Below are 13735 nucleotides of genomic sequence, written 5' to 3'. Positions count from 1 at the left end.
GAGGAGAAGGGGACGCCAGAGGATGAGATGGCTGGATGGCATCACTGACTCAATGGACGTGAGTTTGAGTGAACTCCGGGAGTTGGTGATGGACAGGGAGGCCTGGCGTGCTGCGATTCATGGGGTCGCAAAGAGCTGGACGTGACTGAGCGACTGAACTGAACTGACTGACACAGGTGGTGCTCGTGGTACAGAACCCACCTGCCAGTGCAAGAGACACAAGACGCAGGATTTGATCTCTGGGTCAGCAAGATATCCTGAAGAAGGGAATGGCTACCACTCCAGTATTCTTGCCTGGAGAATTCCGTGCATAGAAGAGCCTGAAGGGCTACAGTCCATGGGGTCGCAAAGACCCCACAACTGTCCACGGACACAACTGCAAAACTCGGCACCACTCACACTGGAGCCAGGAATTTAAGAAGTAAAGGTTAGGTCATGAGGTGAAGCATTTAAAGATACAGTGGCGAAGCTGGCTAGTTCAGAACTCAGACCATTTGCTGGGGAGGGATAGTTTTATTTTTTAAACATTTATTTGGCTGCATCGGGTCTTAGCTGTGGCATGTGGGATCTTAGTTTCCCAACCAGGGATCGAACCTGTGTCCCCTGCATTGGAAGGCAGATTCTCAACCACTGGACCACCAGGGAAGTCTCCAGGAATAGTTTTAAATACAAGCCTTGAAAAATCTTAACACCGTCTTCTCCAGTCCCTTCTTTTCTTTTCCGTATGGTGAAACCTGAGAGGTGAAAGGCCATGAGGCTGATGATCTGCAGTAAACTATTGTGAGCCTGGATTGAGGAATGCCCTTGACGGGCATGCAGTTTAGAGCCTGGTGCTAGGGTGCCTTGTGAGAAACTGTGCAGGATGAGACAGCTTCTTAGGGAGGATTTAGTTTAGGAGCATGAACCTTGTGTTAAAACTGTAGCGCTGCCTGGGAACCTGGCATGGTTGTCCTTGCAATTGAAGAAATAATTCTACACACTCACTCTTTGGATTTCTGAGTCCTCTTTCACTTTCCCACTCCCCCCAACACACACACATCTTCCACGCCAATTACTGTGTTAATACTAAGAAATGATCAAGTGTTATCCTTTTCAGGGCTATTTGTATTTTAACTGGGATGAAAACTTCTAAGAGAGAGTATTGCATCTAAAAAACAGTTTCCCATCTCTGTGACTTAAAGTTTACGAAGGGTAAAGGAGCCATCGTTATGTCCTAGAATCAGGGTGTCTAAGAGCAGATTGAAATGAGGGGAACCTGAAGTCTAAGAAGAGGATGTCATTTCCCTGGGGCTGAGTAGGCACTCATTTGTGATTGAATTGCTGACCAAGTCTGGGTTGGGGGTGGGGGGTGGGGGGAGTGGTGCACTGTGTTTACAGAAAGAAGAGAAAAGATAATAGAAATAGACCCTGTCAAGGAGAAAATAATATGACTTGATGACTGTGATCCCAAGATGTGAAGGGGAGAGAGCATTAAAAAAAAAAAAAATCATACATATAAAATCTCATTGCTTGGGAGAGTGCCCTGGAGGGAACCAGGAAATTGGAAAAGTCCTATGTTTAATCATCTGGGCACATAACTATCATTTTTAAGTCAATACAGCTGACCCTTGAACAGCATGAGTAAATCCACTGATAATTTATAGTCACCCCCACCCTTTATCCAAGGTTCCTCAACATCCAAGGATTCTACCAACCATGGGCTCTGTGGTACAGTAGTATGTACTATTGGAAAAGAAATGCATGGATGGGGACCCATGCAGTTCAAACCTGCTGTGTTTCAAGGGTCAACTGTGCTTAAATCTACCTGCAGTTCACCTGTTTATAAGTTACTCACATGAGTTGCTGTCCTGCTTTTCACTTTTCCCTGAAGTTTTCTATCCAACTTTTCCTCCCGTGTCTGAGTGTCTGGGAACATGGTAGAAAAAGTGGGACTCAGTCTAAATTGCGGGGCTCATTCTGAATTGTGTGTGCCTTTCTTACCCAAGGAATTCTAGCCTTTTCTTACTTCACTCTTAACTCGCAGTTAAATATGTCACTTTGAAATTTCCTTAGGAAAAAATTTATTTGCTTTTTTAAACATGCTTTTGTTTGGGAAGTTCCGCTTAGAGTAACTTTCACTTTTTGCTTCTCTTTTGCGTGGAATATGCTGCCCTTGGTTATGGAGAAGTAACAGGATGCCTCCCGAAGGCATTCATTCCTCCTTGCTCTGATCGGTATAAAGCTCCTGTCTGCTGTATACCAGGGCTCTGTATTTGTGAGGCACTTGGAAAACACTGCAAGCTGCAGAGAGTGACCATGAATAGCAAACTTAATTTGGTCTAATGTGTTTTGGCTTGCTTGACCTCACCAGAATAAAAATGTGCCTGTTTAAATTATTGTATTGGAGTTAAAAATTCTAGAGGCATTTATCTCATTGGAAGAACCTTGGGATCGCTTTAGCAAAGGTTTAAGTCCATGTTTAATGTCAGTTAGGTTTGAAAGATGTTTAATGTAGAGCTTCAGTAACGATTGGGTTATTGTGAGTTCTGAATTTTAAGAATCTGAGTTACTATTTTTCTCTTGCTCCTTTTTTTTTTCCTAGACGATTGGCTGGCAACGACCTTTCTTTTATCCACCCAAAGGCCTTGTCGGGGTTGAAAGAACTCAAAGTTCTGTAAGTAATGCAATTTTAGAGTTTCACAGCTGGCTGTGTATTTTCTTTCTGCATAGTCAACATGCTTGGAGCTAGGTTAAGCACAGTTTCTTTAGGTTCAGGATTAAAAGATTTAAGGACAGGCCAGTGGGTAGTGTGGGAGGCTAGAGTGTGATTTAGGCAAACTTGGGTCTAGATAACAAAAGTTAACGTCTAAATAATAGGTATTCTGAACTCCAGTGCATTACAGTTGAATGTTAGGCTTTATGTGTAGCTAAAGCACTGAATCAAAATCATATTTAAACGTCACTGGCAAGCTTTGTTTCAACTTCTCTCCACCCACCCGCATTGTTTCTACTCTTATTATATTAATAGCTATAAGAATTTTGAATTTGCTGACCCTAAAGGCAAAAAAGCTTACAAGAGCTCCAAATGGTAAAAATCATTTTAGAGCTAAAGGGAATTGAGGTGACACAACTGAGCGACTGATTTGATCTGATCTGAAGATTTACATAGCCTGTGAGGCATCAGGAAGTAAATTCCTGGCAGGGAGCAGGAGCTTGGAGGTTGGCAGGTTGGAGAGCAGGTGAACCGATCACCAGCCCCACTTTGCCACTACCTCTCTGGGGAAGCGTCTGTAAGTCACTCAGCCTTTCTGGTTCAGTGAGTTAGATGGGCCTTTCCCCATTCCATTCTGTGGTGGTGATTCTAATCAGGTAGTCATTTTATTAATGTGACCAGGAAGGGCATTAGGCAAAAATAGTAAAGACTTCATTTTCACTACTGGTCTATACCTCCATTCTCCAGGTTGGCGATAATTAGATAATCAAAGTTTTATTTCTACCTCAGCCCTGTATTCACGGAGGACATGGCCACTGTTCCTAAGAGTTCAGAATCTGCTGTCCTCTGGGCAGGATTGTCGTTATCTAATGTCCATGTTTCTGGACTCTGCTTTTATTCCAGATGCTTTTTTCTAGAATAAAACTTTATTCCAGGCATTAGGGATTCTAGTGGATTTGCTTGCTCCGTTGCTATTGTTTAGTCACTTAGTCCTGTCCAACTCTTCTGCAGCCCTGTGAACTGTAGCCCACCAGGCTCCTCTGTCCATGATTTCCCAAGCAAGAATACTAGAGTGGGTTGCCGTTTCCTTCTCCAGGGGATCTCCCTGACCCAAACCCACTTCTCCTGCATTGCAGGTGGATTCTTTACCACTGAGCCGCCAGGAAAGTCCTTACCTCCCAGTTAACCTGTTATATGTCCCAGTTAACACTCATGGTGCCTCAGTGATGAATATTAATTAGGGTGTCTTAATTTCTGAGAAAGAGTGACAAAACAATCCCAGATGATCCAGCACGTCTGTGTTAGGAGGTGGCCTGAGAAATCAGCCTACTATATTTCTGGCTTTAACGACAAATGCCTCTTACTCTTTGGCAATTTTCTTATCTTGGATGCATTCCACCTTGACTCCTCTCCCTTTCTTGCTATTGGAAAGATTTTTATTTTAAAGAAATGGTTTTAAATTCTTCTAAGAAAAAATGGTCGCAATTGCTTCTTATTCACTAACCCAAGTTTTCCTTCCAGAACCCTCCAGAACAACCAGTTGAAAACAGTACCCAGCGAAGCCATTCGAGGACTGAGCTCTTTGCAGTCTTTGTAAGTAAACTTTTTGGTTTTCTGCATCCTTGCATCATTAGGAGACCACTCAGGCTGCTAAATATGTACAGAACTGGAATCCTAGAGAAAGAAGAGATGTACCCTCTCATTGGGGATAAAAATGGGAATGACTGGCTGCTGTTACGGAAATGTCCTTTGAAATATCCTGTCATCTCCAAGGCTGGGAGAAAGCTACAAGGTTGCATGTGGCAGGTGATTACACTCTCTTTGGAGTCAGAGTTGTGTATGTACTGAAGTCCTAGAGTCTTGTGCCATGACACTCAAGAAACAGCCACAGAGAGGTTTCTGTTTCGGGTGGTAATGATCATCAGAGCACAGTGATTGTAGATCTTTATCTGTGGACATTGAACACGTGTAAGGGACGGCAATTTAATTGCCTGTGCTGTCTTCTTGGTTTTTTTTTTTTTTTCCCAAGGCAAAGTTGGCTTGATGTGGAATATTAAAGATTTCAGCTCTTCAACAACAAGGTCCTGCTGTATAGCATAGGGAATTATATTCAATATGCTATAATAAACCATGCATGCTAAGTTGCTTCAGTAGTATCTAACTCTTTGCAACCCTATGGACCATAGTCCACCAGGCTCCTCTGTCCATGGAATTCTCCAGGCAAGAAAATACTGGAGTGGGTTGCCATTTCCTCCTCCAGGGGATCTTCCTGACCCAGGGACTAGATTTTAGAAAAGATTGAGAAGCACAGAACTGAACTAACCCGCATCTCTTACATTTCCTGCATTGGCTGATGGGTTCTTTATCACTAGCGCCACCTGGGAAGCCCAATGGAAAAATATATGAAATGTATATGAATATGAAATATACATATATATAACTGAATCACCTTTTTGTATACCAGAAAGTAGCACAACATTGTAAATCAGTCATACTTCAATAAAAAAAAGATTTCAGCTCTTGGTTTTAACCATGTTTAGCCACTATTTTCAAAAGCTTTTTCATGTAGCACTTAACTTTATTCTTGTTTGCATTCTTTCACATATAAATGTGTGTGTGTGTGTATATGAACCTGGAGAATGGGAGTCATTGCCTCTGTGGTTTGGGTATGCATACCCCACTTCTCCCTAGAGTGGGGGGATCAGGTGAGCAGCAGTAGTATCACTGGAACGTGCAAACCCACAGAAGAGTCTAAAGAAACAACCATCTTTATGTTAAATAGACAAATATTTATTCATAACTAGAATGCATGTTGTGGACTAGCGTCCTGTCTCCCCATCCCCGACTTAAAAGATCTGGTTTCTCTGTCTTCAGGGACTAGATTTTTAGAAGAGATAGGAGCACTGAACTGAAGCATGTGGTTATTGTAATCTTTTCCCAAGATTAAGAGAAGCCCTTCATGTATTTATCTGTCAGAATATTTATATTGCTCTCAAAAGGAGTTCAGATAAGTTCACATTAATTAGAATTCTGGAACAGGCCTGTCTGGTTTTGAATCCGCACTCTTGCCACCTGTTAGCTGTGTGATGTTGGACAGGTTATTTAAAATTCTCTGTGAGTCGTTTGCTTATTACCTACCATGTACGTTCATGCGTGAAAAGCACTTCAACAATATATGACCTGTAGTAAGTTGCTCAATAAACATTTGTAGAATCTATTAATAGTAATAATGGTGATGACTATTTCATCTGTTCTTTCGATTGCTAGATTACCAAACTTGCCTACCTAGGTGAAGGAATCGTCTGAAAGTAATGAAAAAGTATTCTTTATAACAAGCAATTTCATTGTTTCTTATTCTACTACAGTAATGAACACAAATTTGCATTGCTTCAGTTCGTGTCCTAATACTAAATACAGTGGGACTAAGGCCTAGTTTCTTGAAGTGTGGCACTTGGACCACCCACAGCAAAATCACTAGGGGGATATAGCTAGAATACAGATTCTTAGGCCGTATCCCAAGAGTCACGATATTGTCTCTTTAAAGGTACGGTCCAAGAAGCTGTATTTTAAAAAATTTACTCCGATCATCCTTGTGTATACACAAGTTCTGAGAATCACTAAATGAAAAACTGAAGTAGAGACCATACTTAAGTGTTCTGGGCTATATAATTAGGTTGTCACCACATCACATATCTGTATACTAATCTATCCCATAGGTTTTTAAATTGCCCTTTGAGATAACTGTGAATGTAAGCATTAGTAGAAATGCAAGTGAGCTAGGGAAGACTTAGGTGAAAATGATTGACTGGCTCATCCCCTCCACTGGCTAATATAAAATAATTTTTAACTGAACCAAAAGCATATCACTGGAAATTGTAAATTATAGATTACCTTTGACTCTAGATGTTTTTATAGTTAATGGGCAGTGAATGTGGAAATGAAAATATATACTAATAAAGCATAGCATATGCTATAAAGGCCAAACTTTAAAATATATCTAATATCATAAAAGGTATCTGGGGTACTGACCATTTAAGTTCTGGTTTCAATATAAATTTATTTAAGGTAGAAATTTGTTAAGTAGCTCATTTCACCCAAATGCCAAGTTATGGAATATAAGAATTTGTCATAACTAATTGAATAGGATTCTGAATAGATTCTTTTGGTGAATAGATTGGAGTGAGTTCCTTTAAAGAATGTGGTTTCACTGCCTCCACACCATTTCTAACCTCAGACAGAAGTACACAAAGAGAGCCATCTCACCTCCCTTGGATCTGAATTCATTAGACATTTTAAATAGTTCTCATTTTCTTTTGCTTCTTCAGAATTTGTTTTCCTTCAGAACCTTCATACAGAATTGTTCTTGTTTCCCAAGACTTAATGATCAAAATATTCAATCCTTTTGTCTAGCTGGAAGGCTGAAAAAGAAAAGGCTAAAATCTTTGAACGTTAGAAAAATTACCAAGAAAATACACAAATAGATTTTTTTTCTGATTTGTCATCCTTAAGTGCATTAAAATACACATGGCATTTTTGGTAATTTAGATGATTTAAAGGATTTTTTCACAGAAATAGTAGGTTTTTCCTCTAAAGTAATGTTTTAAACCAAGGATACTGTGCTCATCACGGCCAAGTGCATTGCGTAGTTTAAATTATGTCCAAAATTGGGATGGATGGTTGGGGTAAGGAGAGGAGCTAAACTATTTTTTTTAATAAAGGCATTGGGGCTTTTTTTTTTTTTTTTTTAAATGTATATCAGAAATACAAGGAGCTATATGTCAGGGCTGTTTTATTTAAGAAGGAAACGTTCATGGGTTTGTTAGCATAGTGGGTGTAGTGGTCAAGTTAGATACAATTGAAATTCTGTCCTGGTGTAAAACAGTCTTATCAGCACTTGAGTCAGTTTGAAAATCTGATCTTCAGACCTGAATTACATGAAAGGTTTCCTTATGGTTTTGAAATAGTGCTTAGAAGGAGCAAAGTTCATTAGGGCTTGAAATTGACCAGAAGTGGCTTGATTCAAGTGGGTGATGATGGCTGTAAAAGCTGAAAGTGAATTGTAGATATTAATGAAAAGCTCACCTAACAGCCCTCCATGAAGCTATGAAAATGGCTAAAGCATTGCCTGAGTCAGATATTAAAATGACAAGTCAGAATTTGTTCCACTAGAATTTAAAACAATTTTTTCTTTACAGTCATTCTCACTTATATTGACTATTAGAGGATTTCAGTGACTAAATTTCCTAGGTTTTCTACCATAACAAAATTTCTTAAATATTTTAAACTGGTAACAGAATATAATACTTTAATGTTTATATTATTGGTAAATGAGGAGTAGAGAGAAAAGGGGGGAGCTTTTGATTATACTGAACAAGTGTTGATGGTAGCATAGACATTCATCAGAAAATACACATAGAATTGTTACTGTCATTTCATTTAAGGCAAGAGAAAAAAACTATGTTGAGTCTCAGTTAAATATAAAACAGGCTTTTGAGAATAGGGAATAGAAGCACATTTTAAAGACAAAAATAGTAAGGGAATTCAGTCAATACATTGTTAACTGTTTAACAATTGAAGTGCACTTAAATAAAGTAATAGTTATCTCTTGCCAAATGGAGCTGAAATGGTAAAATAACTTACGCCACATAATCTCTTCACTTTGTGAGATATCTAATGCTATTTACTGCCACTGTTGAAAGAATTAGTTTTTGTTTCTTTTTTTGGTCTATTAATTATGATGAATTTTAATAGCGTAGATCGTTGGTACAAATGCACGCTTTTCTAAGACCATTTCTCTGAGAAACGTTGATCTTGGTGTAAGTGCAAACTCATTATATTTATGGGTGTGCCACCAACACCCATGTGAATTGAGGCATAAGGATTAACCATTTGAGTCACCCCAAATCCTTTTTCTCATTAACTTTTTATTTAAGATTTCCATTTTCCCAAAGTTCTTCCTTTTGATTTTTTATGGCTGACTTTATAATCTGGGGAAATTTTTAACAGAGGAAATTGTGTCTGTGCATTTATTGTTTATAGTTATTTTGCATAGAAGGTAGTTTCCTTACTGTTCTTAGCTCAGAGCTCACCTAGTTATCTTGCTCAGTGAAGACCACCCTTTTCTTTGGTGGGGTGTGGCACAGAATTCGGCAGGAGCCCAAGTGGTGTGTATAACACTGGACTTTTGTTTAAAAGGCCTGGACAACTTTTCTTATAGTGTTTTGCCACATCTTTTTTCCTTCCAGTTTTATTGAGATATAATTGGCATACAGCACTGTATAATTTTAAGGTGTACAGCATAATGATTTGACTTAACATACATCTTATGGAAAACTCTGAGTCAACTTTTTGGCCAACTCAATTATACCACAGTAAGTTTAGTGAAAATCCATCATCTAATATAGACACTTGAAATAGAAAAAACGTTTTTTCTTTGTGATGAGAACTCTTAGGATTTACCATCTTGACAGCTTTCATATATAACATACAACAGGGTTGATTATGTTTATCGTGTTGTACATCGCAATCCCTAGTAGCTATTTTTCTTAACACAGAGAGGACTTAAGGCCAATGGAGTGTTGTATGTGTGGGAAGCATTGCTCATTATTTTTGTGAATGTTAATGAATATTATCTCATTATTACAACATAAGCAGTTTACACTTTTAAACTATTATAATGCTGAGAAACTGGGGAGGGATCTCAATTTGTGCTTAAAATATAATCCAAACTCCTCACCTGGCCTCCAGGGGTCGGTGTCATCTGGTCCCCATTTGCATCCCACCTGGGTCTCCCTGGTCCCTCCACTCTCTTCCTGCTGTGTTCTAGTCACTAGAACCTTCTGGGAGTTGCTGGGACCACACCAGCTGGTTTCTGCTACTGAGCCTCTGCCCTCACTGTTTGCACTGCCTCAAACACTCCTTGCCCACCTTCCTTGGCCCCTTGCTCTGGATCTGCTTATGGTACCTTCTTAGAGATGCTTTTCCTATTCAGTACGTTTTCAGAAGCTACCCTCCCCTGCAGCCCCTGCTAATCCTTATCTCAGTACCCTGTTTATTTACTTCATAACACTTTGTAAGCACTTTGCATTCATTTTTCAGTGTGTTAGTTATAGTGTGGGTGCGTCTTCCTCATGCATGTGGTGTGCACCATTTTCACTTTTTTGTGCCTAACAAGATGCTCAGTTTACATGTGTTGAGTGAATTGCAGACAAATTAGCTACAAGGAGAATTTAATTGTATGATTTAGTGACATTATATGGTTAATTGTATGGTTGTATTTCAGTTCCACCTTATTTATAGAAAATGTACAGATGTCTGAATGTGAAATAAATGTCCTTAACTCCTCTCCACTCAAAATATATATCTCTCTCCCTAAATAGAAGTACCTTGAGTCTGTGAAGTGTGTGCATCTGTGTGTATGTGTGTGTGTGTGAATGTGTGTGTTTTGAACACACTGCTGTCTACTCAATAAAGTGGATCTGCTAAGCAACTCTAGCCAGCACATTACCGGTCTGTTACATAAAGGATGCCTGTCTTTTCTCAAGGCGTAGGTTCTAGAAACTCCAAGGAATAAACAAGCCTAAAACTCTTTGTTTTTAAGTGGATTCTTAAGGCAGCTGCTCAGTTTCTGGAGCTCTCTCCTTTTTAGTGCTCTTCCAGTTATCCTGACTACCAAAAAAGGAAGCTTCCATCAGATCCTCACCAGGACCAAGGGTCTTTGACCTCGAGCAGTCTGCCTTTGGGAAGGAGACTGCATTTCGATCTGGGGCACTTAGTTGGGAGCAGGGGCTCAGCACTTACTTGGAAGGGAAGGGACAATTATGGCAGGATCTGAAGCTAGAGCAGCGTAGAGAAACTGGAAGCATGAAAACCACTCTAAAGTCAGAACTTCCTGAACTTGAAATCTGCCAAAACTGATTTCTTCAAAAACAGGCTGCCATTTTCACCTTGCACCCACTTCGTGTGTGTGTGTGTGTGTGTGTGTGTGTGTGTGTGTTCACTAATTTTCACCAAGAGGTCTAAGCCTCTAAGACATGGATTTAAGTGGTGAAGATATATCAACAAGGGATTTGTGAAGAAAATTGAGATTTGCCCAGGGCATGCAGTTCCTCAACATATTAATTACTAGCTTATGTTTGTGTTTAAAAGCAGGTATTCCAACAATTATGCCTGATTGTGTCAACACTAACATTTACGACTAGTCTTCTCAGATTTTCAGATGGGGATTTAACTTTTAAAAATGAATAATCCTATTAGTAAAGTGTCCTTAGTTCCAAAATTTGGGGAAAAATCGAAGTAACTCAAAAGCCACAAACACGTTGATCAGAGGAACTGTTTAATTTTTTCTATGGATAGTTGGCCCTTTTCTTAATATCTGTTAATTTTGACAAACTAATTTTTCAAATGTACTTATACCTAAGAGAAGAGGAGAGGGTTGCTTTGGTGGTATGTGACACATATTTTTAACTTGCCTGGTAGTAATAAGGATTGTTGAGAATCTAATTAAATGGTTTGTTGATATAGAAAAAAATTTTTTTAAATTATGTTCTTACTTTTTCCCCTTTGGTACCAAGTCAAAATAGAAATTAAATTTAATATCAGATATTATATTTGTAAGTAAAGTAGTTTATTTGCTCAGCTTAGTTTCTTCTTGTTGTTTTTCTGTATTTTTGATAAGTGCATTCTGTAACATAAAAGTCAAGCTTGAGATTTATGGTTCCTTTCTTTTTCTTTTTTTGAGAATTGCAATTTAAGTTTTATTTGGGGCAAAATGAGGACTGCAGCCCTGAAGACAACACCTCATATATATATATGTATATAATGTATATTATATGTATATATAAACATGTCATTCTTCCATACAATTATGCTTAGCCAAAAATTCAGATTTTTACACATCTCTTTGTTATGAAGGAAGGGAAACAACTGACTTTCCCATGCTGGTCTTAGAAATATTAGATTTGGGAAGAACTTCTAGTAAGATGAAAGAAATCAAGGACGTTGTGGCTATGGTCATTTTTGTAACATTTTTTTTGGAACGCTGAGTAGTTGTGTGACTTGGCTTGACTCATTCCACTAGAAGCGTTGCTGAAGGCGATTGTTGTTTCTGTCAGGCGTTTAGATGCCAACCATATCACCTCGGTGCCCGAGGACAGCTTTGAGGGACTCACTCAGTTGCGGCATTTGTGGCTGGATGACAACAGCTTGACGGAGGTGCCAGTGCATCCGCTCAGCAATCTGCCCACCCTGCAGGCGCTGACCTTGGCACTCAACAAGATCTCCAGCATCCCTGACTTTGCGTTTACCAACCTGTCCAGCCTGGTGGTTCTGTGAGTATCCCTCCCTTTTAACACCATATATTTGTGTTAATTTGGGGGCAGAAGCAGAGTTCTTGTGGAAAATTGTTTTGAAGGAACCTCACTGAATTGTGTTCTTGGAGAGCTGGTGTTTGGAGGAGCTGCCTATTTTTACAAAATTACATGTGCTGACTTTTGAAAATACAGATCAGGATAATTTAAAAATGAATGGCTGATGATAACAGTTGAATCTCTGGAAGTTAAATGGCCATTTGTAGTCAGGAGAAGAAAGTGGGTCATGCAGCAAAGCCTTGTATGGCTTTTTGTGTCCCAGCTGTGCATTCAGTGATAAAAGAAGCAGAATTCTTTTGGAGACGCGCATAGAAAACAAGTTTCAGTGATATTTCATGTTTCTTTACCAACTTGTCTATTCAAGGAGTATGTGATTCTCTGTTGTTTTTAATCTTCAAAAGCTTGAACATAATTAAGTGGCATTTTTTGTAAAATCTGTTACCAGTTCTCCCTTATGAAGCTGACATTTCCCCCACGTCCTCATGGGAGAATTCATCAAAGTTTCGCTTCATATAATGAAAAGTGCGTCAAAACTTTAGTTTGGATATGGGTAACTTCTCAAGAATCTTCCGTGTGTGTAACCCTTCTCCACTAGAGCGATGCTTCTTTTCCATTGGCCTCCTGTGTTCAGTGAATCTGAGTTTACACCATGTTTATCAAGAGAGGCCTACTCAGTGCCGTTTGTTTTCTGTTAGTCGAGTGTTGCAGCGCTTGGCTGCACCATTCCTTTAAGCACTACCAGTTTAGACATCTAAACATGATAATAATTGCCACTAGGTCACATGAAAGTCATTGTGATGCTTTTTTCCATAGGCATCTTCATAACAATAAAATTAAAAGCCTGGGTCAACACTGTTTTGATGGACTTGATAACCTGGAGACCTTGTAAGTTTATTTCTGTTTTGGATAATCACATTTGGGATGTTGATGGTGCAGTTGGGCATTTCACTGTAGAAAAAAAGTAATGGTCTTGAGTTCAGCTCATTATTAATTTGCTATAATAATTAATTTGTTTTAATGTACAACTAAAGTCTTGCCTTCAGCTAACACAGTCATGAAAGCTAATCTAGGTTTCTGGTTAAAAAGTTGCACAAGAATGAGCTTGATATTTCTTACAAAAGGACATGGTAAAAACAGCTGAGTCTGCCAAGCTATATACCTTTTCAGAAATTTTGGTTCTATTACAACGTATGATAGACAGTTTCAGAACTTGGAACCTTATAAAATTGATTCTGGAAAAGCTGGTTTGTTTCTTTGTTTTCTCCGTGATCTCAGCTGTTTTGCTAATTAACAGTGGGCTTGAATACTGTCTCAACCTTTATCTGCTAAATGCAATGAGGGTTTCCATTTTGCTTAGGATACTTTTGTTGTTGCTTCTGTTGTTAGAGTGAATTCTGGCTGTTTCAACTGTCCGCTGTACCATGACATGATGCAGCTGCGTGTAAACAAGACTAGGACCTTTGTGTTTGCTGTTTTGATTTTATCAGTGGCCTTTGTTAGGAGATTTTTAGTATTTCCCATTGTGGTATAGTGAATGATTCAGAGTGTCCCAGTTAGATGGGTAAGTAACACCTGATCGAAATGTTTAGGGTTTGTAATATCAGTATTTTGTTTAATTGACTTTTTGGTTAACTGTCCAGTCGATGAGAAGACTTAAATTCTTTTAGTACTTTAT

General features: G+C 39.0%; 1 protein-coding gene across 1 annotated transcript in view; it reads left to right on the top strand.

Moving 5' to 3' along the window:
* The window catches only part of LGR4 (leucine rich repeat containing G protein-coupled receptor 4), a 105414-nt gene that overhangs the window by 74267 nt on the left and 17412 nt on the right, over nt 1-13735 (top strand). The window contains exons 3-6 of the mRNA NM_001205511.1: nt 2582-2653; nt 4214-4285; nt 11806-12021; nt 12874-12945. Of these exons, the coding sequence (NP_001192440.1) occupies nt 2582-2653; nt 4214-4285; nt 11806-12021; nt 12874-12945 (432 nt within the window). The remainder of the gene's footprint in view (nt 1-2581; nt 2654-4213; nt 4286-11805; nt 12022-12873; nt 12946-13735) is intronic.

This window comes from Bos taurus, chromosome 15 (genome assembly GCF_002263795.3).
Source record: "Bos taurus isolate L1 Dominette 01449 registration number 42190680 breed Hereford chromosome 15, ARS-UCD2.0, whole genome shotgun sequence".
NCBI lineage: Eukaryota > Metazoa > Chordata > Mammalia > Artiodactyla > Bovidae > Bos > Bos taurus.
This window is presented reverse-complemented; position numbering and strand designations above follow the sequence as displayed.